At 45.3% G+C, this 26,184-nt stretch overlaps 1 protein-coding gene across 1 annotated transcript in view; it reads right to left on the bottom strand.

Annotated features, from left to right (window-relative positions):
- Positions 1-1,715: 1,715 nt before the first annotated feature.
- The window catches only part of cacna1bb (calcium channel, voltage-dependent, N type, alpha 1B subunit, b), a 162,484-nt gene continuing 138,015 nt past the window's right edge, over positions 1,716-26,184 (bottom strand). The window contains exons 33-47 of the mRNA XM_056432096.1: positions 23,406-23,471; positions 23,066-23,157; positions 22,822-22,972; positions 22,057-22,184; positions 20,496-20,592; positions 14,482-14,587; positions 14,243-14,350; positions 12,919-13,025; positions 11,959-12,125; positions 11,431-11,563; positions 11,229-11,339; positions 9,164-9,202; positions 6,645-6,870; positions 4,566-4,777; positions 1,716-3,706 (exon numbers count right to left, since the gene is read on the bottom strand). Of these exons, the coding sequence (XP_056288071.1) occupies positions 3,191-3,706; positions 4,566-4,777; positions 6,645-6,870; positions 9,164-9,202; positions 11,229-11,339; positions 11,431-11,563; positions 11,959-12,125; positions 12,919-13,025; positions 14,243-14,350; positions 14,482-14,587; positions 20,496-20,592; positions 22,057-22,184; positions 22,822-22,972; positions 23,066-23,157; positions 23,406-23,471 (2,259 nt within the window). The 3' untranslated portion in view covers positions 1,716-3,190. The remainder of the gene's footprint in view (positions 3,707-4,565; positions 4,778-6,644; positions 6,871-9,163; positions 9,203-11,228; positions 11,340-11,430; positions 11,564-11,958; positions 12,126-12,918; positions 13,026-14,242; positions 14,351-14,481; positions 14,588-20,495; positions 20,593-22,056; positions 22,185-22,821; positions 22,973-23,065; positions 23,158-23,405; positions 23,472-26,184) is intronic.

Raw genomic sequence — 26,184 nt, 5'->3', positions numbered from 1 at the left:
AACAGTCGACTTTACTTACACGTTGTGTGTGTGTGTGTGTGTGTGTGTGTCCAAAGCAGTGGCATGTTCCTTCCTCTTGACACATATACAGGACTGTCTCAGAAAATTAGAATATTGTGATAAAGTTCTTTATTTTCTGTAATGCAATAAAAAAAACAAAAATGTCATGCATTCTGGATTCATTACAAATCAACTGAAATATTGCAAGCCTTTTATTCTTTTAATATTGCTGATTATGGCTTACAGCTTAAGAAAACTCTCAAATCCTATCTCATAAAATTTTAATATTTCCTCAGACCAAGTAAAAAAAAAGATTTATAACAGCTGAGTGTTTGTCAAGGCTCAGGAAACCCTTGCAGGTGTTTCGAGTTAATTAGACAATTCAAGTGATTTGTTTAATACCCTACTAGTATACTTTTTCATGATATTCTAATATTTAGAGATAGGATATTTGAGTTTTCTTAAGCTGTAAGCCATAATCAGCAATAAATCAGAATAAAAGGCTTGCAATATTTCAGTTGATTTGTAATGAATCCAGAATGCATGACATTTTTGTTTTTTTAATTGCATTACAGAAAATAAAGAACTTCATCACAATATTCTAATTTTCTGAGACAGTCCTGTATATATATATAAATAAATATACAAATATATCTATAAATATATATAGATATTTATATATATATATATAAATAAATATACAAATATATATATATATATAAATACATTTATAGATATATCTAAATATATATATAAAAATAAACATACATAAATATATATATATTTATTTATATATTTAAGATTCCTGATAACTTTCCTCGGATTGTGAAATAATGAGATAAAAAACCCAGATGATATAAATAAAGACCGGAGCATCTGACTCCACGGCAAATACATCTTTTACCTGTATTAATAATATTTAATAAAAACCAGGTCGTTGTGGGCAATAACTGAGAATTATTTGAACGTTTATACGTGTGTGTGAGCATCAGAAGGAACCGGAGTCGGGACGCGTGCCTCCGTCACCGATGCACAGACCGGAGCGCCACCTGAGTATCACTCCACAGGTGAAAATGGTACCTGACACATTGATATATGTACGCGTTGACCAGAGATGATGCACATTAATCAATATTTAACTTCACCCAATCGAGCTGATTTCCATCTGAAGTTGCTAGGCAGGTTATTAAAATGCATGTCACCCAAAATGATCACAACCTCTTTCTGCTTAAGTTACATTACCACACACAAACAAACTACCACCGTTGTTGGAATGACTGACATCTTCTTGGACTTAAGAATCTCTTTTGGGTGTAATTGTAAAAAAAATTTTTAAAGCTCCATGTTTCCACAAGGCTTTAAAATGGGCCTTGGGCGGCTGGCCGGGTGGGAAAAACATATTTAATGACAGATTCACACATCGTTGGCGTTTGGGTCTTTTCATGAGAAAAAAAAATCATAAAAAATATTCCAAGGCTTTTTTCTATCAGATATGTCGTAGTGGGGGGAAAGTATTTAGAATAAAACAAAGACAAAAATAGCCTCGGGCTCGGGTCCAGGTCCCTCTGGCCCGGGTCCAGGTCTTTTGGGCCCGGGTCCAGGTGCCTCTGGCCCGGGTCCAGGTCCTTGAGGCCCCCGTAGAGGTCTAGTCGGAGCACGTCATAATACAAATTGAGTTTAGCCTTTTTGTTATTGACAGAAATAACACTCAAAACTCTTTGTAAATCCCATTTATCTTTCATTTACCTTTCCAAGCAAATAGTTGAAAGAAAAAGAACACACCTACACAAATATGTTCAAAACGTAACTTGAAGTCTGGCTAGAGAACACAGTTGCTATGTTTTGGGTTGTTCCATGTCATGCAGTTCAACCTCGCCCACGACGAAGACGCCCCGTGAATCACACGTGTGTCGGATAGCGCGCGTGTGTGTGTGTGTGTGTGTAAGTCACCTGTACATCATAATAAAGATACATTTACAATGTTCACAGCTCCTCATCCGTAAATGTAAAATGTGCTCCGGTCCCAGAGGGGGCGGAGCCACCGGTCGGATGGAGCGTCGTCTTGTTGCATAAGCCCTATTTTAAATCCACAGCGGCAACAACACAACTCTTTATTGTTCCTGTGAACACACACAAACAAGTCACCTCCCTCCCACACACACACACACAATACTGCTCTCGAGAGGAAAGAGTTCAGAGGGCGACCCGGGACATCCGGATCCGATATGGCAGAGATGAGATGTCCACCGTCCGCTCGAGGAGGCAGAATCTTTGTCGATTAGTAGAAAATTTAAATTGAAAAAATGGCACTTTTTCCGCATCCAGAGACCAATTCCACCACATTTGGCTGGCAGTGTATATTTGAAACGAGAGAAAAGGCAAAACGCTCAACACACACACACCCGTTAAGCAAAAAAGTAGACGCACGATATTGTGTCGACCCCGGCGTGCACGACGTCGACGACTCTGGATCTGTGACCGCGACGAGGAGCAACACAAAGAAATTACTTTTGTTGTGTTTTTTTTGCATTCGGTCCATTTCATCAGATTCAAAAACGTGTAGATAAACGTACGTCCTGCTGTGTGGATGGAAGTCCATCGGCTGCTGCGTCTTAATAATACGTCTCAGGGAACAAACGAGGCACTTAGTGTTCAGCCACATGGCGTCAGAGCCGAGTCCTCTCGCTCCAGGAGACGGACACGTGGAACAATTCACCCCAAAACAACGAGTGGTCATGAGAACCGGCCTCCGGGTCCTTTCTGACGCCTCCTTGTTCTTTCTCTCGTCACGCGTCCCTCGGTTGGAAGTTTAAGACGTACTTAAAAAACAGTTCCTCGTCATTTTTGCCGCGGTGGGATTTTTCGAGGAAGTAAAAGCCGACGGAGAAAAGACGATCGTTTCAGACGCGACGAGTCGAAGCTCAAAGGAACGAAATGAAACGCGTGAAAACACGGCGCTCGTAGAGCGAGGAGGTTTCGGCTTTTTCATCTTCTTCTTCTCCGTCACTGATTTGACCGAAGGAGGAGAACCCTCTTCAGGCGCTCTGACGTCAGGGCGAGTCAAACTCAAGCGTCTAGAAAGATCGTCGGTGAATCGGCGAATCAAAAAGGTCCCACGACAAAGATGGAATGATTCCTACCTGCCGTCTGCAGCTCGTTCCACCGGCGTCTTCCTCTTCCTCTTCCTCGGTTAGCACCAGTCCTCCTCCTCCCGCTCCCGGAGACTTCCCGTTCCTCGCCCGGAGGCGGAGTTGACCCCGAGGGTGAAGTGGTACCCGTTGGGAACCACGCCCGGCCTCCCCTGCGCGGCGGCGGCGTCCGCTGCTCCGTGAGAGGTCGAGGCGGCGCCGGTTCTGGCCGCGCCGCGGCCGCTCGCGTCGTCCTGGAAGTCCTCCCCGAGGAGCGCCCGCCGGGAGGCGACCTGCGCCTGCCGGTTCAGGTCGGGGTCCGAGCCGATGCGCGTGACGGGGATCGGCGGGGACTCGTCGTGGCCGCCGCCGCCGCCGCGGTGGAGCCGCTCGTGCTCCGAGCGGCCGCGGCTGACGCGGACCTGGTGGGGCGGCGCCGGCGAGGAGCCGGCGGTCTTGTAGGAGACGGCGGGGCGCGGGGTCAGCGGCGTCTGAGGGAGCTGGCGGCGCCCGCGGCCCGGAGTGACGGAACCGGAGGGGAGCGGTCCGGGGCCGGCTTTGACCACAGCGCTACCGAGCTGAGGAAACACGGCGGAGGAGGAAGAGGAAGAGGAAGAGCAACAGGGATTCAAGTCAGTTTATTTTGTAGAGCCCAATATCACAAATTATGAATGATCCTGAGAGGACCCTGACCTTTGACCTCACATCGGATCAGGAACAACTTGACTCCGTTGACTTACTCTTCAGTTCCAAATTGAAGCTGCGATTTGAACCGTCTCGTCCAGGGGTCTCAAACTCATTTCCACCGTGGGCCACATCAGCATCATGGCCGCCCTCTTAAAGGGCCGGTGTAACTGAAACACTGTATAAACTACTCCCCAATATAGTGTTAAATAACTCTTTGCATTTGATTATTGTTTATTTCAGTGTATACATATTGTACATAAGAGCATTTCTCTAAGATTATAACATGAATCCATTTAATTTGAAACCTTCAAAATAAAAGCCCAGGATATTTGTATTAAATTCCTGTAAGAAAATGTGATCACGTGTCTTTTCAAGACGTCAGGGGCCACATAAAAAACGTGACGGGCCGAATGTGGCCCGTGGGCCTTGTGTTTGACTCCTGTGGTCCAGTGAGTTTAATGATTGTGAATGTTTTGAAGTATAATCTCCTACATTTAACCGTTTGTGTTGGTTTTATTCTGTATTCCGTCTCAAAGGAAACACGAGCCTCTCGCTGCGCCGTCACACTCGGGGGCCGCGGCTCCTCAACTGCTCCCCGAGTGCGGCTGTGAACCTCAAATAAAAGCTGCAAATTCGGCCCTAAAAACCTCATCGTCAAATCCACATGTGCTCGGGGTGCAGAGCCAACACAATGAAACATCTGGCTGCTAATCGCCACACACACACACACACACACACAGGATCCCTCACCTGCTTGATGAAGACGGCGTCCTGCCCGTCTCCGGGCGACGTGGACCGGCTGGGCCCGGCGGACCGGCTGTGGTCCTGGTCCCGGCTGAAGGAGAAGTAGCGCTGCGTCTCCCCGGCGGACGAGTGGTGCCGCCGCTCGTGAGGCCGGCCGCGGTCACGCTCCCTCGCTCGCTCCCTGGACAGCCCGTCGGCCGAGGGGTCGGTGAAGGAGTCTGGAGGAGGAGGCGGAGGAGGAGGAGAAAGAGGAGGAGGAAAAAGACAGGGTGGAGGAGAAGCAGGAAGAGGAAGAAGAGGAGGAGAAAAAAGACAGGGTTGAGGAGGAGGAGGAAGAGGAGGAGGGAAAAGACAGGGTTGAGGAGGAGGAGGAAGAGGAGGAGGGGAAAGACAGGGTTGAGGAGGAGCAGGAAGAGGAAGAAGATGAGGAGGAAGAGGAGGAGGGAAAAGACAGGGTTGAGGAGGAGCAGGAAGAGGAAGAAGATGAGGAAGAGGATGAGGAGAAGGAAGAGGAAGAGGGGGAGGAGAAAAAAGACAGGGTTGAGGAGAAGCAGGAAGAGGAAGAGGAGGAGAACAAAGACAGGGTTGAGGAGAAGCAGGAAGAGGAAGAAGAGGAGGAATAGGATGAGGAAGAGGAGATGGAGGAGGAGGAAAAGGAGGAAGAGGAGAAGTAGAAGGAAGAGGAAGAAGAGGATGAGGAGAAGGAGGAGGAGGTGGAGAAAGAGGAGGAGGAGATGATGGAGGAGGAGGAGGAGGAGAAGTAGAAGGAAGAAGAGGATGAGGAGAAGGAAGAGGAAAAGGAGGAAGAGGTGGAGAAAGAGGAGGAGGAGATGGAGGAGGAGGAGAAGTAGAAGGAAGAGGAGGAGGAGATGGAGGAGGAGGAAGAGGAGGAGAAGTAGAAGTAGAAGGAAGAGGAGGAGGAGTTCACCGTCAGAGGAAAGGAGACATCGTGTCCTTCACTTGTCTCGTCGTCTTTAATCTCTTCTGAACACGAGCGCTCCAGTTGAACACCTTCACGCCACAAACTAAAGGAATAACTAATAAGAATTAACTAATAACTATTAACTAATAAGTATTAACTAATAACTAATAAAAAGTCATAACTCTTCAGACTCTCCTCACACAGCGATGCCACGGGGAGCTGTTACGCAATACTATGACACCTCTAATTAAAAAGGCAGACGTCCTAGAGCAATGTGTGTGTGTGTGTGTGTGTGTGTGTGTGTGTGTGTGTGTGTGTGTGTGTGTGTGTGTGTGTGTGTGGCATAAAGCAAAGCACTGTGGTTAGAGAAAAAACCCTCTCTGGAATAACTCCAGTATCTCAGATGAAACGAACACAGGAGGCCTTCATCACAACGAGAGACTCCTGATCCTGATGCTCTGCTCTCCCACCCAGAGGTGCTCATGAAGCCATGAATCCATCCACCTGTCCACCGAGGCCTCTTATCTCATCAATCAAGCCCAGCTGCTGCCCTCCTTTGTTAACATATTAAAAATAATAATATAACGTCCTGAAACCCAGAACGAGTCAGCTCTTTGGAAAAGGGGGCGGAGCTACGGAGGGATACACATTGCTAAGCACCAATCCTGATAGAAGTGTACGTTGAAAAAACATTTCCACCGTGGCTTCACTTTTTCAAAAACCTACATCAGGGGTGTCAAACTCATTTTCACTGTGGGCCACATCAGCATCATGGCCGCCCTCTTAAAGGGCCGGTTACTGAAACACTGTATACACTACTCACAAACATATAGTTAACTAACTCTTTGCATTTGATTGTTGTTTATTTGAGTGTAAAAAATAATGTACATAAGAGCACTTCTCTAATATTATAACATGAATCCATTTAATTGGAAACCTTCAAAATAAAAGCACAGGATATTTTTCTTAAATTCATGAAAGAAAATGTGATCACGTGTCTTTTCAAGACGTCAGGGGCCACATTAAAAAAACGCGGCGGGCCGGATTTGGCCCGCGGGCCTTGTGTTTGACCCCTGTGACCTACAGTATGATGATGAACGGCTTTACTCTCGTCGCAATTTCTAATCTCAAGGCGTCGAATGTGAAGTCGGCGTCTGTCTCACCGACGGTGCTGGACGGCTGCATGGACGCAGCTTTGTCCAGAGACTTCTGCTTCTTGTCTCTGTCCCTCCGGCGATGGCAGCGGTGGTGGTGGTGGTGGTGCTGGGCTCGGTCCTCCTGGCCGGGCCGCTCCAGGTCGTACTCCGACAGGCCGCCGACCTCCCGGTAGCAACGCGGCGGCATCAGCGAGGACGCCGAGCGCCTGATGGGACTGAGGTCAACGATTGGCTGAGAGGGCGAGAGAGAGAAACGCGGAGAGGCGTCAGGGGGGAAAAGTACGGGCGAGCAGAGGGGGAAAAAACCGCGGTGGTTTTTTACCCAAACCACTTGGACTGGACCACAAAAAATACCCACACAACACACACACACACACACACGACACGACCAGTGGACGGCAATCTACCGACGTTCTCCCCGTTCTTCTCCCAGGCAGAGACGTCAGAAACAGGAAGAGGAGAATGAACACGGATCCCACAGGAGGGAAGTTGAATCCTTTGAGAACGTACGTGGCTCGTGTCTCTGCTCGCGACCCGGGAGGAGGCGGGGCCTCGGCACTGACCTCGGGGGCATCCGCTCGGACGCTTTTAATGTTACGCAATAACAGAGGAGTTGTTGCGTCCAAAGCAAGTGTTATTGGTTTAAAGGAATAAACAAGTTTATAATTCTAAGGGTTTTGGATTGGACCTGACTTCAGACTTTTTAGATGTTTGCTTTGACTTTGATGTTTTTGTTTTCCTCCGATCGGACTTTGTTTTTCTGCCTTGACACTGAAAGCTTTAAACCTGCAACAAGCGGCTGTTTAGGGGGGACATTTGTGGTCGAGAAAACCAGTTAACATTTACATATCATCATCTTTAGAAAAGTTGATATCACGAGCTTGTTCACAAACACGCTTATTTACACGGCAGCTACAGAGCAACGTTATCGTGTTCCTGGCCTCCAACAAATAAATAATAATCTCAAGATAACAAACAAAAATAGGAAAAGCTGGACAAATAAACAAGAGCTGAAACTCACCATGAAGCTCCGTGACGCTACAGGGAGCGGAACCTTTTCAATAATAATCATCTGTAGTGTCAGAACAAGCAACCTCTTAAACATCGACATAGACGTGAGGATCTGTGGACATGATAATCTTGAAACGATTCAATATAATCTCAGAGAGACATATAAGTTATTGTTTAATATCTGGCAGCCTTACTTGGAATACAACACTAACGGTACTTTAGCACTGGAACTATTGGGAGCTCTGAACGATGCTTCATGAGTCATTGTGGTACCTCGGTGCTGTGTCATCATCCCATGCACCAACTTTATTATTTTTTTAATCTATTTACTTTATTTATTTCATTATTTGTTATTGTATTTTTCTTTTTCTTCTTTTTCCTTACTTGTTGTGTAATTTTCTGTAATGTTTATTGTAGTGTGAACATGTTTTCTTGCATTGTGAAAATATTTGTAAAGAGAAATATATAAATAAAATTAAAACTGTTGTGTTTATCTGATGTTTTAGAGTAGTTCTTTAACGGATGCCTCGAGGACATTGACGCTCGCCCCACCTCATCCTCATCTCACTGAGCGGCTACCAGGGGACGACGTGATGGGGACCAGGACGAGCCGCTACGTTACCTCGCCACCTGCTGGTCACCGGCCAGATCACATCTGGCAATCCCTCTTCAGGACATTAGTTTCCAAAAACAGTATTTACCTGTTTTAACTGTGTTATTTGAGTAATTGTTCTACCAGACAGTAGCAGGGTGGTTGTGCTCTTCGTCCTGCCCCCCCCCCCCAAACACACACACAGTCCTGTAGCTACAGTCAGAGACAACGATATCACAACACTGCGGAAGATCACCCAATATTACAAAGTCATTTATCTAGTAAAGCTGTCTTAAAATCTTATTTTTTTTGTTGATAGATGTCATAACATGAAACTGTAAAAGAGAGAAAATAAGCCCCCCCCCCCCCCCCCCACCCGCTCAAAGGGTCTGAAAGTGAGGGTGAATAAAAGATTCAAGGGATGAATCCGACTTGTTTAGTCGTAAAAAAAATAAGATTTTAAGACTGAAAGTGACATCAAAAACGACAGATACACAGTCGGACTTCTTTCAACGTGAGAGGAAGCAGCAGTACCGTCACCGCCTGGTTCCACAAACACAAACCAAGAACGTAGACTACACACTACCACGTCATGAAACTCACACACAGTACACACAACCACCCGTCAGCACAGTGTGGGACTGTGCTGCTGGCTGTGAGGTGGGAGACACAGACAAAGACTTTTCCCGGGGCATTGTGGGTAAGTTCCAGTGTCAATGTGTGTGTTGCATGTAATATGTATCTGCCTACTGTGTATGTGGGAGCGTCCATGTGGCCATGATGGTGTGATGGAGATGAGAGGAGGCGCATGGAGGCAAACACAGACGTGAGACACGAAGAAAAGAAAAAAAAGAGGGCGAGGAAGAGTTGAAGAGAGAGAGAGAGAGAGAGAGAGAGCGGTGGCACAACAGGTGGTACATACTGCCAGGTGGGTCCCGGGGGCGTGGCGAGGGTGGCTCCGCTATCAGACAGCACACACAAGAGGGAGGTGGGCAGAACATTAGCAAAGGGCATCGGAGGTCAGGACCAAAGGGAAAGACAGAAGGTCAGAGAGGAGACTCCGGCTGGGGAGACGCTCGATTCTATTATCTAGAAACCAGATGAAGAGACCAAAAACTAACAGTTATTATTATTATTAATATGTGTGTGTGTGTGTGTGTTTCAAAGACAGATATATCTTCTTCCTCCGTGCCATAGAGCTCTATTGTTGTTAAAAACGCATCAATAAATCACTTGGTGAAATATTCCTTCATCTCCATGAACACACACGCACAAAAATATGCACGCACACCGCACACATACACACATGCATGTGTACGTACACGCACATGCATGGACACGCACACACACAAACACACACAGGCACGCACACACACACGTACACGCACATGCATGTACACACACACAGACATGCACACATACACACACACACACACCACACACACACAAATATTTCCGATGTGTCTGGACTGCTGGTCTCGGCACAGATGGCAAATAAAAAACCTTGAACCTTGAACCTTGAAATGCACGCACAAAAATGCACACACACACACACACACCTCCAGTGCCCAGCTGATTTATGACACGCTCAGCATTTCTTAGAGAAAAGAGCGCGAGGACAAACACGTTTGGAGTTTTGGTCTTTTCATGAGATTTGTTGACAATAACAAAATAATATGAGAGATAACGCCAGCCTTCATACGTTAGAGATAAAAAGAGAACAAGAGATCAAAATGCAACATAAACATAAGGAAAGCAGGTGTTTAATGTTGTGGTGGAGAGGGAGAGAGGGAGGGATGGAGAGAGAGACAAACGATGGAGAGAGAGATAAACGGTGGAGAGAGAGACAAACGGTGGAGAGAGAGACAAACGGTGGAGAGAGAGACAAACGGGGGAGAGAGAGACAAACGGGGGAGAGAGAGACAAACGGGGGAGAGAGAGACAAACGGGGGAGGTGAGACATGTGAGAGAAGTGGTGGACAGAACGTCCTCCGGACATGAGCTCCGTGTGCAGCGACTGCAACGCACAGGGTCAGTTAGAAAAGCACAAATTAATTCAGAAATAAACAGATGACAAGAAGCAAAAAGTCAGGTCAAAGTAGCATGTTACATTAGAATGTTGTATACAATATATAAAAAGAACAATTGCATTAGTTGGACTTAAAAAAAGCATCCTTTAGATTTTCAACAACTCAAAACTCTTTTGGGTAATTCACGGATCACATGATGACGGTCAATACTCACGGTGGCAGGTGAATACAGTGTCTGAATGAATGGTATGGGGGGGGGGGGGTTCTGTCATCAGTCAAGAACTCTGGCTGCAGCTCAACTGGTCGTTCAGGATCAACATTATTACAATACTCCTGCCTCATTTGGCAAAGAAGGAAAAAATGGCACATCTTCAATCAGCCATTGACATACGTGGTGCAGTAAGATGTGGGCGGAGCCTGAGGTTTAAGGTGGTCGGCATAAAGAGATTATTAGCAACTGTGACTGTCGCAAATTAGCGCTGTAGGTCAGAGGTTAGCAGGTCCGTCTTTCAATCCCCGACCTAGTCGATGTGCCCTTGAGCAACACACTTAAGCCTGAGTTGCTCCCTGTAGCTGTGTCTACGGTGTGTGAATGTAGCATGATTGTAAGTCGCTTTGGATGAAAGCGTCAACTAAATGACGTGTAATTACATCCCTGGCTAACATAATATCTTTACTCTGTTCATATTCTGCAGTCATTTAATAACCGTCTAATTATATTAACCAACAATGCAACGCCCAACTTAAAGTTATGAGCCCAGGAAGGTCAAGCAGAGGTCAGCGGGGTGAACTAACTGCTTCTCTTAGCTTACGGCTGCTTCCTTTCCTCAGCCACCTGTTCACTGCCAAACAAACACATTTCACCATTTAACCAAAAACACTGAGACTTCTTCCGAGACAAATCTACGGCATCCATCGTGTCTGTAATTGTTTTTCGAGGGTCCCCGAGGAGCTTACGTAGTACTCTGCGTTGAGTCGGGGCAGAGAAGCCGCTCGGCAGTGGCCCTCCATGCTCGGATAGTCCTCTGTGTCCGATTCGTCCTCCACTTGCTTCAGTTCCACAAATTCCTGCTAGAAAAGAGGAAGGTAGTATGTATGTATGTGTTATGTTTGGAGGCAATGAAATGTAAATGTGGGCTTTCCCGGTGCCGGTGTGTACCTGAGGCTGGGGGGAATAGGGCACGTCCTCTGACTGGCCTCTCTGGAGTTTCCTCCGGACTCTGGGCCTCTGTTGTGCCGCCTGAGAGACATCCCCCGACTGGGAATGTTTGATGGCACTTCTCTGGTTTAGTCTGTATACGGACGGAGACACACACACACACACACACACACAGACAAACACACACACACACACACACCTCGGTTCAAACCCAAACAGTATCGTCTAACACCAAAAAGTGAGGACCGGTCTAAATGTCCTCACTTTGCATGTTGGTCCTCACTCCAAAGGTTAATAACCCCTCGATGGTCCTCACTTTGATAGCAGTTCAAACACACACACACACACACACGCAAGAGCTTGGATCAGCGCCGCAGGGTGAAGGTATATTCAGTAAATGCTCCTCACGTCCATTCAGTGTGTTAAATGACCGGCACAAACATGGTAAATTTCACCGTGAGGCCTATTGTCTTGTACGTGGAGGTATTATTATAACACAAGTGGATATATTACGTGTATGTCACTCACATGGGGTCCCTGTTCACCGAGGGGATGCAGGTGGTGGGCAGTGCTTCTGGCTTAGCCTCTGGCTCAGGTGGAGGTGGGAGGGGCTTCTTGGGGATGCAGAACGGTGGCTCTATTTGCTGTGTGCGAGTGAGTTGCATCATGGGACGGAACAACGCCCCCAGTTTACTCTGCAGGGCGGAACCACAGGGCAGCAGAGTTTATGTGTCAGCATGAGTGAACGAAAATCATCCGTCTTCGTCTCTTTATCTAATTTAATCTTCAGACTTCACAACTCATTTAGTTTAAAACAAGTTTCCCTTCATCTCTATATTTGATTATGTCTTATTAGTCTTATTTAGTCAGGACTAGAAACTCCTGTTCCACATACAGTCATACCAAAGAATGGTTGTGAATCCACTCACTAATACATTGCACTGTAAGTAAGTAAGTAAGTATGTAAGTAAATCAGTATGCAAGTAAGTAAGTATATAAGTAAGTAAGTATGTAAGTAAGGAAGTATGTAAGTAAGTATATAAGTAAGTAAGTAGGTAAGTAAGTAAGCATGTAAGTAAGTACTTAAGTAACTAAGTAGTTAAGTATGTAACTATATAAATAAGTATGTAAGTAAGTATGTAAGTAAGTAAATATGTATGTAAGTAAGTATGTAAGTAATTAAATCAGTATGCAAGTAAGTAAGTATGTAAGTAAGTATGTAAGTATTTAAGTAAGTATGTAAGTAAGTAAGTATGTAAGCATGTAAGTACTTAAGTAACTAAGTAGTTAAGTATGTAACTATATAAATAAGTATGTAAGTAATTAAATCAGTATGCAAGTAAGTAAGTATATAAGTAAGTAAGTATTTAAGTAGTTAAGTAAGTATGCAAGTAAGCATGTAAGTAAGTAAGTAAGTAAAGTTGATGTATTTTGTACTTATCACAGACCAAGTGTCCCAAAGTGCAGTGCACTGGTCATGAAGTGTACCTGCTGGCCCCCTGAATGCTGCTGCTGGAGTCTCTTGGCACAAGTCTGCTTGTAGTAGTCAAAGATCATCAGAGCGGCGTAGACTTTCCCCACAGTCAGCTCGTTGTCTGGAGGAGAGCAGAGGGAGAGACGGGTCCCCAATGTGGCCAGCAGGTGGCGCCACATGATCACCAAAATAAAACCCACAGAGAAGTGGACAGGACGTGAAACAACAACAAAGGCCTCATCAACTTATTTGTACATCTGAATCTTAAAGTTTTAAGATATACGAGTGTCAGTATATTAAAAAAAGTCAAGGCAGATTGATGACCTAGAGCAGGGATTCCCAAAGTGTGGTGCGCGAGCTGTCTCTAGGGGGTGCGCGAGAGGAAAAATGTAATGGCGGTCTAATAGTGTAATAATTAATATTAAACATTCTCAGGGCTCTCAAGTGTCACGCATTGAGCGTGAGACTCAGTGGCGTCCCTAGGCTAAAAAACATCCGGGGCTAAAGCCCCGGATGTTTTTTAATTAGCCCCGAATGTTAATTTAAAAAATAAAAACAATTTGGCACACAAGTGATTCACACCTCCAGGTCGCACGTGACGTCATTCACCCAAAACAGCCGGTGGCAGCAGGCGCACGTAACAGCAAGCTGCTGTCTGAGAGTGTTTCTATGTCTACACATTTCGCTGCTTCACTCCTCTGGGCTAAGCCCAGCGCCGCCGCTCCCATAACGCGCATCGCTCTGCCGTGTTACGCGCTGACAAATCCGCGCACACAGGTGAGCACCCCCCGTCAACAACTCTTCTCGGAGCAAAAAAAAAGAAAAAGTGTGGGGGATTGGGGGTGCGTGAACCCGGTCGGGATGTAGAAGGGGGTGCGTGGCCTAAAAAGTTTGGGAACCCCTGACCTAGAGAAAAGAAAAAGTGGAAATTTAGTGTAATTTCTATTTTTGACACAATACAAATGTCTACGTATTTGTTCATAGTGATAAAAAGAAGACCAAAGATGGCTTCATGCTCAATGTCATTTTATTGTATTGTAGCCGTGTATGCTGAACTCACTGATGACCTCGTCGTCTGTCACTAATGTGTTCATCTATCAGAGTAAGCTCGTTTTAAATCTCATTTGGATTCGATACAAACAAAAATGATCTTTCTTTTTTGGGGGCGTGTCTTTCTTTTTTTGGGGGTGGGGCCAAAAAAACTCATACAAAAAGGAGATTTTTTTTCCCAGAGTGCAACCGTATAAATAAAGAGGAAATAAAAAGGAACTCAAACAGGAACAGATGACAGGCACAACATCTGGGTTCCAGTAACACCCAATCAGAACGGTGGCTCACATTTAGGGGGCGTCACCAGCAGGTCGACGGTCTTCTGTGATAGGCTGGGCCAGACCCGGTTTATCTCCCTCTTCAGGTCGGCGTCGCACAAATGCTGCGCCAGGACGCCTGAGGACGAACCCACAAATACGTCACGCGTTAAATCTACACCGGGTTACATCGACATCAGAGCCGTGGGTCCAGGCCGCTAGGAGCAGGGGGGGGGGGGCTGCCTGGATATCATAGCTTTAGTCGCTCACCAGATGCCAGTTTGATCTCCAGGGCGGTGCGGATCAGGGCCATCAGGGTGGAGGTGAAGTGCACCGTCCGGTCTTCTGCAATGGGCATGTTCATCCTCACCAACCGCTGGAGGGGGCGGAGCGGAGCAGGAACAGACAAGCAGCACGTCAGGGAAACTTGTAGTGAAATTAAAAAGGATTTCAAATGAGAAATAATAATAATACATATTCTTTTGTGTTGCTTCAGTCGGCATCTAAAAGGAACTTTGCCAGTAATATTTTTTTTAAACTGTCTGGTAACATCCAGTTACGTGTAAGGGCTGCAACGTAGGTTATTATTTTTTAATTAACGATCAATAAGTGGATTGTTTTTCTGATAACCGTCTAGATCTATATCAGAAAATTGTGAGAGAAGCCAATCACAAGTCACGATTTGTGTGTTGTTTTGTCTCATCAAAAGTCCATAACCCAAAGATATATAATTCACAACGATATAAAAACATGAACTACTCTAGTAACGACTTATAATGTTACACGACGGTTGTCTCAAACTATTATTCAATGGATCAATAAATCCTTTTCAGTCCATCGCTCTTCTTTTCTCTTTTTTGTACCTAACAGATGAACGCATGCGGCGCCTCGGGGGCTGCCGCTGTGACATCGTACGAGAGGGTCGCATGGCTTCTGGTTAAAGCTGAAATCTGATGAACACGTGACGCTCGGCTAAAGCTCGACCGCCGCTGCCGGAAACGTGCAGCGGCGCCTTTAATCCTGGGGAAATAATCAAGACGTTGCGGCCATGAGGTCGCCGGTAAACACGCAGCTCTGTGGCGAGAACCCGATCCATCAGGCTGGATGGGATGCGTTCAAGGCCCACACGCCATCTTGTTACTGAAGGAGCTCTTTCTGTGAAGGATGGGAGGAAAACTCCAACGCATGCTCAAGTTCAGCTGAAGCAAAGATCCTAACGTGGTACAGGGGCGTCTGTCGGATTCAAAGACGGGGGAGCGGCAAGTTAGGATATAACTTGACTACAAATGTTTTTTTTGGGGGGGGCGGGCGGGCGGATATCCATTGTTTCCGACAGTTTATAGATAAATTCAATCAGAAAGTGATTTTGCTCTGTAGCTTTGATATAACACAAGAGACAGAATCTCAGGGTCTGAGTGATATTTTATGCTCATTTGGACTCTATCACGGAGATAAAGATGAACTAGTTCAGTGTTAAATATACCATTCAATGGGAACAAATATTATAATAATATATAATAATGCAAAGAATAGAGAGATGACGACAGTTATTTAGAATTCGCTCGCTCACTGGAGTTTCTCACTTTTCCTTTTCACTTGCCTCGAGTAAAGCTAAATGTAAGCAGCTAAAAATCGTTAACAACTACCGACATATTATATTATATACAGGACTGTCTCAGAAAATTAGAATATTGTGATGAAGTTCTTTATTTTCTGTAATGCAATTAAAAAAACAAAAATGTCATGCATTCTGGATTCATTACAAATCAACTGAAATATTGCAAGCCTTTTATTCTTATAATATTGCTGATTATGGCTTACAGCTTAAGAAAACTCAAATATCCTATCTCTAAATATTAGAATATCATGAAAAAGTATACTAGTAGGGTATTAAACAAATCACTTGAATTGTCTAATTAACTCGAAACACCTGCAAGGGTTTCCTGAGCCTTGACAAACACTCAGCTGTTATAAATCTTTTTTTTTACTTGGTCTGAGGAAATATTAAAATTTTATGAGATAGGATTTTAGAGTTTTCTTAAGCTGTAAACCATAATCAGCAATATTATAAGAATAAAAGGCTTGCAATATTTCAGTTGATTTGTAATGAATCCAGAATGCATGACATTTTTGTTTTTTTAATTGCATTACAGAAAATAAAGAACTTTATCACAATATTCTAATTTTCTGAGACAGTCCTGTATATATATAGCCAGACTCTGTAACTACCTGGACTTACAAGTATCCGTGCATCATTTACTCTGAGCTAACCTCACTGGCTGTAGTCCAGGCCTAGCGACGCCCCTGAAGGAGGCGCCTCATGTTCAGGTTGGAGGGTCCCGACTTGTTATTGTTGCTAACTCGAGGCTCCTGAAGCCTCTCATTGGGTTTGGACTGTTGGTCGGACAAAACCACCTGAAAGGGGATGGTTCTGATTATTGTTTTAAGTGGTCGTAGTCGGTGTATTTATCGCCTGTAGGTGGCGGTAGGCGCGCCTCGGCTTGGAGAACATGAGCACCAGCAATAAAGCATAAAGAATCGTTTTTTACAGACCAAATCGGTTTAAACGTACGCGATATTTGGGGATCTTTTAGGGCTCCAGCCGGCTGTCGGACGGGAACTGAAGCCGGTGTCGGACCGCTTCGACAACATCTGTAATCTGAGCTTGTTATTGCTCCTGTGCTGCTACTCCTGTCTGCTCCTCTAACCCGAGGGCGAGCCGCTCATCTAATGTGGATTACACACCTCTGACATTGTAGAGACTACATGAGCGAATTGGTGAATCAGGATTAAAAAACGTTGCAGTGTGATGCTAAGTATTACAATCTAGTAATTATTAGAAGCAAAGAGGCTCAACTATTATTACGTCATCTGCATTTTTCCACAGTGCAAAACTTTAAAATGCAGAAGGTATTTATTGTAAATAAGAAAAATAATAAAATATTCAGCATCAATCCCCACCGTGCATTGGTTCTGGATCAATGCCGCCGCTTAATTAACTGGTACATGCATGCATGCTGGAGTTAGTAGCGGACATTGACAGCGAGGCTGGAGGGTGTGTGTGTGTGTGTGTGTGTGTGTGTGTGTGTGTGTGTGTGTGTGTGTGTGTGAGGGGGGGGGAGGCATGTGCGCTTCTCGTCAAAATAAATTAAGAACTGAAGGGCGAGAGCAAAACAAACCATCAGACACATTTGTGAAAAAGCAGCTGATGGGTTCACTTCCCTTCAAGGAAAAACGTCTATGGAGTGAGCAACCACACAGATACAGAGGGATGGAGAGATGGGAGGGGAGAGCTGGAAAGCATATATACACACACACACACACACACACACACACACAGTTAGGGTGAAGGAGGAGAGGGAACTGATCCCCGGAGAAGCCGAGGGAAAGATCATCCAAAACAGAAGAGGGCGGAGCTCCGCCCGAGGAACCGAACACGAGAGGGTAACGAGGACGACGGTGACTACCAGGGAGTGTGAGGAGGGGGGGGGGGGGGGGGTAGCCTCTCTCTCCCTCTCTCTCTGTCTGCCGATTCACAAAATCAGAAGTTATTCGCGGCTGTGTGACCACGTCAGAGCCAGACGTTATGAACAGGGGGGGGGCGCTGCGTTTAAGTCGCCGCCGGAGACGGTGGAAGTGTCCCTGAACGTCTCACGGCGTCGAGAAATCCCTCGTTTATTCCCGATGAGCAGAAAACCCTCCGTCTCATTCCACTGAGTGATGTGAGCTCCTGGTACGGCTGTTGCAATTGCATTTTTTCGGGCCTCCAGCACACAAAGAGAGACTTTTCATTTGTAGTTTAAATATTTACTCTCATTCCAACTCTAGTGTGGGTCTGAACACTCGGTGGGAACGTTGGTTTTGTCCCACCGGACACATATTTGATCATTTCAGGCGGACTGTAGACATATAATAACATTTTTGAGATGCAACCTGGTGATTGATAACAGGTGAACATTTAAAATACTTTTATCTGCATACGAGCGCAAATGAACCGACACGCCTGACATCGTAAATGTGGCGTAAAAGTCTCAAATTAAATATATGTGTCTCTCTCTAGCTGCTACACGTTCATATCCATATCACTTTGAGTCCAGTGGGATTATTAGCTCTAGCAGGGTTCCTATGGTCAAAACCTGGAAAAGTCATGGAATTTTTTTTAAATGGTTATTTCCATAAGTTTTGTAAAAGTCATGGAAATGTTGTTATATTCATATGTTAATTAATATGCTTTTAAAAGAAAGACGCTCTAAATATACGCCGGCATACGCTCTCTCACACTCGCACATTTTCCGCGCTGCAAGTGAACGCACCGTAACTGGAAAAGACATAAATGTTTATTCTATTAATCTAAACTGTTGTCTCTCATTCATTTGAGTCATTTAAGGTTCTAAGCAGCTTTGGAATCCTTATTGTTAGTTTAAATACGAAATTTGTTAAATTTTTAATGTATGCACTGAGATTTCTCAAAATGTTTGGTCTTAGAAATTTGATTTAACGTCCTGGACACGGTCAACATGTGTGAACCCTGCGCTAGAATAAAGGGTCGGTGAGAGCGGCGTAAAAAACCCAAACCCCCGAGCTGAAAGAGGCTGACTGGAGTCACACGTTCAAACAGACCAATCACAGAGCGACACACACGGGAACAGAGAGGACAACACGACAGCGGCCAGAAGACGTCGACCGTGACACACGGACAAGAGGCCTGAGGATGTTTGACAGGTGGAGGAAGCAAGGGGGGGGGGGGATTATTCTACCTTATAGGCGACTCGATGAGGACATTTCTTCCCCAAACCTAGCGGAGGAGACATGTCGCGGAGCATCTCGTACATGTCGCGGTGAGACATGCGGCCACTTTTGTTTTTTCCCCCCAGCCAGGGAAAAAGATGGTGGAAGGCCATGAAGGGATGAGGACGGAGGAGAATCGGGAGGAGGGAGGAGGGAGAACAACAGAAATCCTTGTTAATTCGATTTCCAGGATATCGTGGGGTCTGGAATGCCATCATCCTGGTTGGATCGAAGGATTCGGGAATGGATTCCGGGAGGAGGCGTGAGGAAGGGGGCGAGGGAAGGAAGGAGGGAGGGAGGACGCTCCACCGGTGTCCCCCTGTGCAGAGACGCTGGGTGGATGGTGAAGGTGTGCATCTTGGGGAACAAGAGTGCATTTTATGATGAAGACTTTGATTCACCGGAAATCTCTCTGGGAGAATCAAACATTCCCCCAGAGAAGGCTCTGAAAAGTTCGTACAGTGGACTCCGACTCAGTCGAGCTACGTTCGTCACGCACTTCAGAAAGGACGCACGGATGCCGGACACGTGGGTCAACGGGTGAGAAGCGGGTTGAGCTGCAGGGGTTTGAATACTTGATGTTTGCTTTTTGGAATCCATTATGAATCAATACAAACTTTTCAGAGCGACCTTTTCTGCGACTTCAGGATCTCATGATGGATTTTCAGCGGCGTGTCCCTTTAAGATGCACTCTGCTCAGGAGACGCCGTCAGGTAACCGTCGGCTCTCTCTCTCTTCACCTCCCACTCTTCTTCGTCTTAAAGAGGCGTTCACACCAAAAAGCATTGCGACTTGTTCGCGCCATTTTTTGCCGGGCGGCACCTTTTTAACGTGAATTCGGCGTTGCGAATATACTGTATAAATATTTCGCTGAGTTGCGAATATTTGTGAATCTGACTGCTGCTGCTCTAGTGGAGCTGGAAGAGAAGTCATTCAGACGTAGAGGTGAAAGTCACCGAGCTGTGTGAGCCTACGGGTGATGTCATGTATAAATATATATATGTATATATATATATATAATATTAATGTTATGAACCCAAACACCAGGGCGTTAGATGTTCAGACGTTTGTGGGACGTCCTCAACGAGTATGAAGCAGAACTAGTGGTTAGTTCTTCATGGTGGATGAAGGACATGATAACTGTTTCCGCTGAGATAAGCCCCGCCCCCCCTCAGGTGCGAATGAAGCGAATAAGCCACAAATAGTCAAGCGCGTGAACCCACGGCAGTAAAACGAGAGTTCGCATTACGCTTTTGGTGCGAACGTTTCTTAAGACGTCGAATTCGAAGCCTTTTTGTTTCGGAGCCTGACTCGAGGCGTCGCTCCCTTCTTCGCCATCGGTTACCTGCCGGCCGGGTTAGTTGGAGAGTCGATGTGGTGCATGTTGTGGTCGGGTCATTCTGGGGGGGGGGGGGGGGTCACAGACACTCACAGTCCGAAAAAACCCACCACGGACCCCTTCTGTGAAACAGGAGGCCCGTGTGGGGGGTGCCAACCTTATACGCCACCCTGTTGGGGCACTTCTTCCCCAGGCCCAGGGGAGGGGAGATAAAACGCAACAATTTGTACATATCCTGATAGCATATCCTCCCGCTGTAAAAGATAAAGACATGTTTAGGTCACAGGTTCATTCATCACGTATGGATCATGTGTGGGAGGAGCATGAAGAATCCTGGAGGAGACGAACATGTGATCGGTGTTTATTTTGACTATTAAAAGAAAGATAAAAATGACATTTTCTTTTCATTCTTCATTACTTTTATTTGCACATCACTGTCAGACCTCAGGGAAATTAGAAATATATCGTTTTGGAGTGAGTTTTTTACCGACTATAAAACCCACCAAATTCCCAGAAAAATAAATAAATTGTTTGTGTTTACTGTAAATTTTAGGGATCAGAAAGCACACAAAAATGATGTGGAAGGGACCGAAAATGGTAGAATCAGTTTCAAAAGATCTGCTTCCTTTCCAGAAGAGATGAAAAACAAAACGTCGAGTCGTTGCTTCGCCCGAGCCGAAGCAGTCGAACATCAGCGACTGCAGACGCAGCTAATTCATATTCAAAAGGAATAAATAATAATTCCTCCCCCGTAATGTCTGTCAGGAGATGCAATTTTCATATTTCACATCTCACACCTTTCTTTCCCGGAGTCCTGACTCACTTGACGAGGCTCGTTAAAACTGAATAAACCTTACGTAATCTAGAGATGGATTACTCCTCACGCCGTCAGAGACGTCAACCTGTAGAAAATACTTTCTGTGACAGACGGAGGAGATTTGGAGGCCCGCCGGCGGCTTCGAGGCAGAGAGGGCTGAGCGCTCGCCGAGCGGGAACGCCGGATTTCCAGCATCGCTCCGGCTCGTCTACAGGCTCAGTCAGATCGGGGGCTTAATGTCCTTCACCCGCCACCAGCATAGGCTATAATAGGATTCCTCCACTTCCTTCAGACCTTAAGAGTCTCTCCCCCCCCCCCCCCCCCTCGTTACCAAGGACACCTCTCCTCCGCACAGCGTCGGAAATACACCGGGGCAAAGGGCAAAACTGCCCCTAAGATATATCATTTTGCCCCTGATATCACTAGAACAATTGCCCCAGAATTTCCTCTAATAATTATGAGAATTTAATAGCGTTTTATTGTTTTATTTGTGTTCTTCTTGTATAGGTAGGTACACACACAAAAATCTATAAATATTATTTTTAATGATAAAAAAATCAAGAAATGAATTCTGATTGTTAATAGTTGTTTAAAAAATAAAATAAAATGTAATATGATTGACTGAATTATGTTATTTGTTTAAAAAAAAGGGAAGAAAACACTTTGAATCTGTAGACTACTGCCTAATAATTGTATTATTGCCATTTTTATGACAGTTGCTCGTATATATTTATTATTTTTTAACAAATGTTAAATGTTATTTCACAAGTTTCAAAAAGTGCCCCCAATTTATTTTTAAATGCCCCTGGATGAAATCAGTGGGGCAAAAATGTGTCCCCTAAAAAATATGTAAAACCCTGCCTCCGTACCGCCAACAGGGACTATGGGTGGAAGCACTCACCAGGCTGCAGGGTCGTACTCCGCCCACACGCGGATGTATTCGTCCAGGTGGTGAGGCCCCAGGATGGAGGCGTCTCTCGTCAGGTACTCAAAGTTGTCCATGATGACGGCGACGAACAGGTTCAACATCTGGAGGACGCATCAAATAAATGAATGTTAGGTCCAGAGTTGGGCTGATGTTGAATATTTAATTTAGATATTTGTTTCTATTCTGTCCATTCGAAAAAAGAAAAAAAATTATTTACTTTGTCCATTTTGAATGTGTGAGTTTTCTTGTTGTCTTGTTAGTACTTGACAATAAGATGATACTCACTATTCTGTATTTTTTATTTCAAAAAATTATCAAAAATTGTAAATAGCGATTACTAACCCCCCTATTAATTTACTATATATCTTCTACTTATGCCTATCTTTTCTTTATTTCTATTTTAATTTGTTTCTTTTCTATTTATTTAAGTGTTTCTGTTTTTCATTCACAATATTTTTTCGCGTTCTTTAAAAAAAGAAAATCAATTAATAAAAAAGTGTAATAAAAACAAAGCAAACATGCAGCGCTCGGTGTGACCTCTGTGAGACCTCTGTGTGACCTCTGTGTGACCTCTGTGAGACCTATTTGTGACCTCTGTGTGATCTCTGTGAGACCTCTGTGTGACCTCTGTGTGACCTCTGTGTGACCTCTGTGTGACCTCTGTGTGACCTCTGTGTGACCTCTGTGTGACCTCTGTGTGACCTCTGTGTGACCTCTGTGTGACCTCTTCACACTGACCAGGAAGGAGCAGAGGAAGATGAAGGACACAAAGTAGAAGTAGGCGAAGTCGCTCCCGCACTCCTTCCCCGTGGTTCCCGAGAGGCTGTCACACGGCCGGTTACTGAGGCACGCCAACATGATCTCATGCCACGCCTCGCCCGTCGCACTCCTGAAACACACACACACACACACTCACAGGAGTTATCAGTTTGGATTACTTGTGCCACCAACATCTTTCGGGAAGATGGAGTGATGGGGTTACCTGAAGAGAAGAGTCAAGGCCTGGAAAAAGGTCTGGAAGTTGTTGTGGTGGTTTATCGCCGTCTCTTCGCTCAGCCGGATGTTCCCAAAGACCTGAGGGGGGGGGGGGTCACGGGGTCAGATCAGGCTCAATAAATACAAAGGCGCACAGAGACTCACAAATGTAACACACAGATTCAAAAATGCGCACAGAAGTTGAAAATGAGGGAGACATCTGATTGGCTACAGGCAGATCTACGTGGAAAAGAAAACGCATTTGCGAATCAAATGTGTAGTGATCCTCCTTCTCCTCTTCTCTCCTCCCTCCTCCTCTTCTCTTCTCTCCCCCTCCTCCTCCTCACCTGCATTCCAATGATGGCGTAGATGAAGAACAGCATGGCGATGAGCAGGCAGACGTACGGCAGCGCCTGAAAGCAGCACGTAGACCACAGGTCAAAGACTTCAGAGCACACACACACTCATTTTGTTGATCTCTCCACACACACACATCTTGTTGATCTCTTCACACACACACACACACACACACACACACACCCTTGTAAGATTGAACAGTCTTCTTCGAGACTCGGAGCAGTGAACCCGAGCTGCGGGGTCGATTCCTGTGAAACCGTCTATTCCTAGCTCAGGAGGGAGGGACCGTTGGCTGTAATTAAATAGCCACTTTCTAAACCCTGGGAGCTCCTGTCCGTCTCCATCGGGCTCAGACGCTCTCACCACTGACATTAAAGTAACATTATGTAACAATTGTACCTTAAAATAACAGCTTGAAAAAAATTGTGCCGATACAATGACTTTTAATACGGCGATTTGCGGCTCCGCCATCGGGGGTTTGTGGGGAAATAACTCCGCTATGTAGGATTCTGGAGCCGCCCGCTCCGGGGCGGATGTACTTCGACCTGCTTTCTGGCAGTGATTACGCAATGTCATATAGTGCCACTCCACGCTCGCAGCTCCAGTATAAGGGAAGCTTTTTTATGGAGCTTTTTGGTGTTGTCAACAATATTGTATTCGATCACACGTCCTCCACATTCAAACATTTAGAAAACAACGTATATAGGCTGAAAACGCGATCGGTATTTCATCTAAACTAAATGTTGTCATTCTTTTGGTTATGTTGTTTCATTCGCCCTTAGCAACTCAATCAAGGGGAAAAGGTACAATACGCTAAAAAAAAGGGAATGGGCGGATCTGCGAATTCTGGTGTTAACTCTCTGCTCAAATGGTCGTAAAAGAAAAACACAGTCGATATGCGGAAACCCAAATGTTATTATATTAAATCAAATTCAATGCATCTGAAGCCCCCAAAATGAACACATACACTACAAACAGGCCCGGGGTGGGTAATCGGGAGAGTTCCCGGTGGGCCGCTTCACTTCTGGGCCGGTCGAGAATTTTATTTGTTGACATTTGTCACGTTAGTCCATCTTCTCTTAAAGTGGGCTACACATGTTCCGCATTCTGACACCGCAGCCTCTGCACGGGTTACCGTACGAGGAAGTTCACCCCTCCCAAATAATAGAGTTGGTTCGGTCCTTAGCCGTCTTTTCCAAAAAGTTCTCTCAGCTACGGATAGCTGGGCCGGCCTGACCGCAGCGATACGCGTCAGGGAGGAAGAGGGCAGGAGGGGCTGAAAAAGCCAGGTTGAAAAAAATAAAGGCATTGGAGGAGGATGCTGCCAAATGTGCCAAGCTTACAGATTTATTTTCAAGAGGATAAACACAAGTGGCAACCAGGGATGGATTAACCAACGGGCCTACCGGGCCCAGGCCCAGGGGCCCATGAGCTCAGGGGGCCCCTGGGCCTGAGCCTCCGCGCGTGACGTCGCTGTGATTAACATTGTATTGATATGAATATGATGATATGACACGATGCGCCGTAGCCGGTATATGCTGGGCTTAAGTCATTCATGTCAGTAACAGGGCCCCAATAGTCCTACTGAGGGATGGATTACCGAACGAGCCTACTGGCACCAGAGGCCCCTGAGCTCAGGGGGCCCCTAAGCCAGAGCCTCTGCGTGAAGTAGCTGTTATTAACTTTGTATTGATATGATGATATGACACGATGCGCCATAGCCGGTATATGCTAGGCTTAAGTCATTCATGTCATGGTCATATAATTCGCGTTATGTTGTCTGCTCAGCTCCGGTATCGTTGTTCCATACGGACTGTTTTGTTAGCGATGTTAAATAAAAAAAAGTATATTTAAAATTGTTTTTTTCTTTTCTTTTTCGTGTGGCGGGCGGGGCCTTGACATGTCCAGGCCCAGGGGCCCGTGGTTTCTTAATCCGTCCATGGTGGCAACTGGTAAAGAGAGACAAAGGCCGAATGATTAGCAACATAACTATTCGGCTAACGTTGTAGCCTTGATTAATATCATTGTAGCGTTGTCAACCTATTCCCAAGCAAAATATTAAATTGAATTAAAATATTAGCCTTTTTATATCACCCAAAATATGGCGATCCATAGACTTTGCAAATATTATGCAAATATTGATATATACTATTGATATTGAAGTATGCAGTAATATGACTTAATTTTTCTTTGTAGCTTCGGAGCAGCAGATAAGAGTCTCCTGCTGAAAATGATGAGCCCGACATTTGCAATGAGGAGGCCATGACGACAGGGACAGGTAGAGAGGATAACAGAGGAAACTATATGATTTAAAGTTATCTATTCTAAGAAAGAGCAGTATATGACAGTACTTGATGAACCAATATGCATTGTTTGCTCAGAAGTGGGTGTAGTAAAGGAGTAAATCACCACTATATAATACTCATGCAGAAAAATGATGACCATGCCAATGACGGCCCCCATGAGGTCTCACTACAACAAATCTGGCCTACTGCCTAATCTGAGTCTGACACCCCTGCTACGCCCTTCTGCCTTTTTTTATGTTGTGCATATTTTTTGTTGACTTCTCATCTTAAGTGGATTATTATTGTTGTATTTAACCGTTACATTATTTGTTGTACCATGGTATTAATAAAAGAACTACAGGATAGTAAGAGCTGAACTGTTGCTTCATTTATCCAATTTCCACTACCATGAAAAAAGTGGGCTGGTCTTGAGCCTGAAATTCCCGGGCTGAAAAGTGGCCCCACGCCGGCCCTGACTACAAAC

Source organism: Pseudoliparis swirei, chromosome 15, assembly GCF_029220125.1.
Source record: "Pseudoliparis swirei isolate HS2019 ecotype Mariana Trench chromosome 15, NWPU_hadal_v1, whole genome shotgun sequence".
In the NCBI taxonomy this organism is placed as follows: Eukaryota; Metazoa; Chordata; class Actinopteri; order Perciformes; family Liparidae; genus Pseudoliparis; species Pseudoliparis swirei.
The sequence above is the reverse complement of the archived record's forward strand: the minus strand, read 5'-3'. Positions and strand labels throughout refer to the sequence as shown.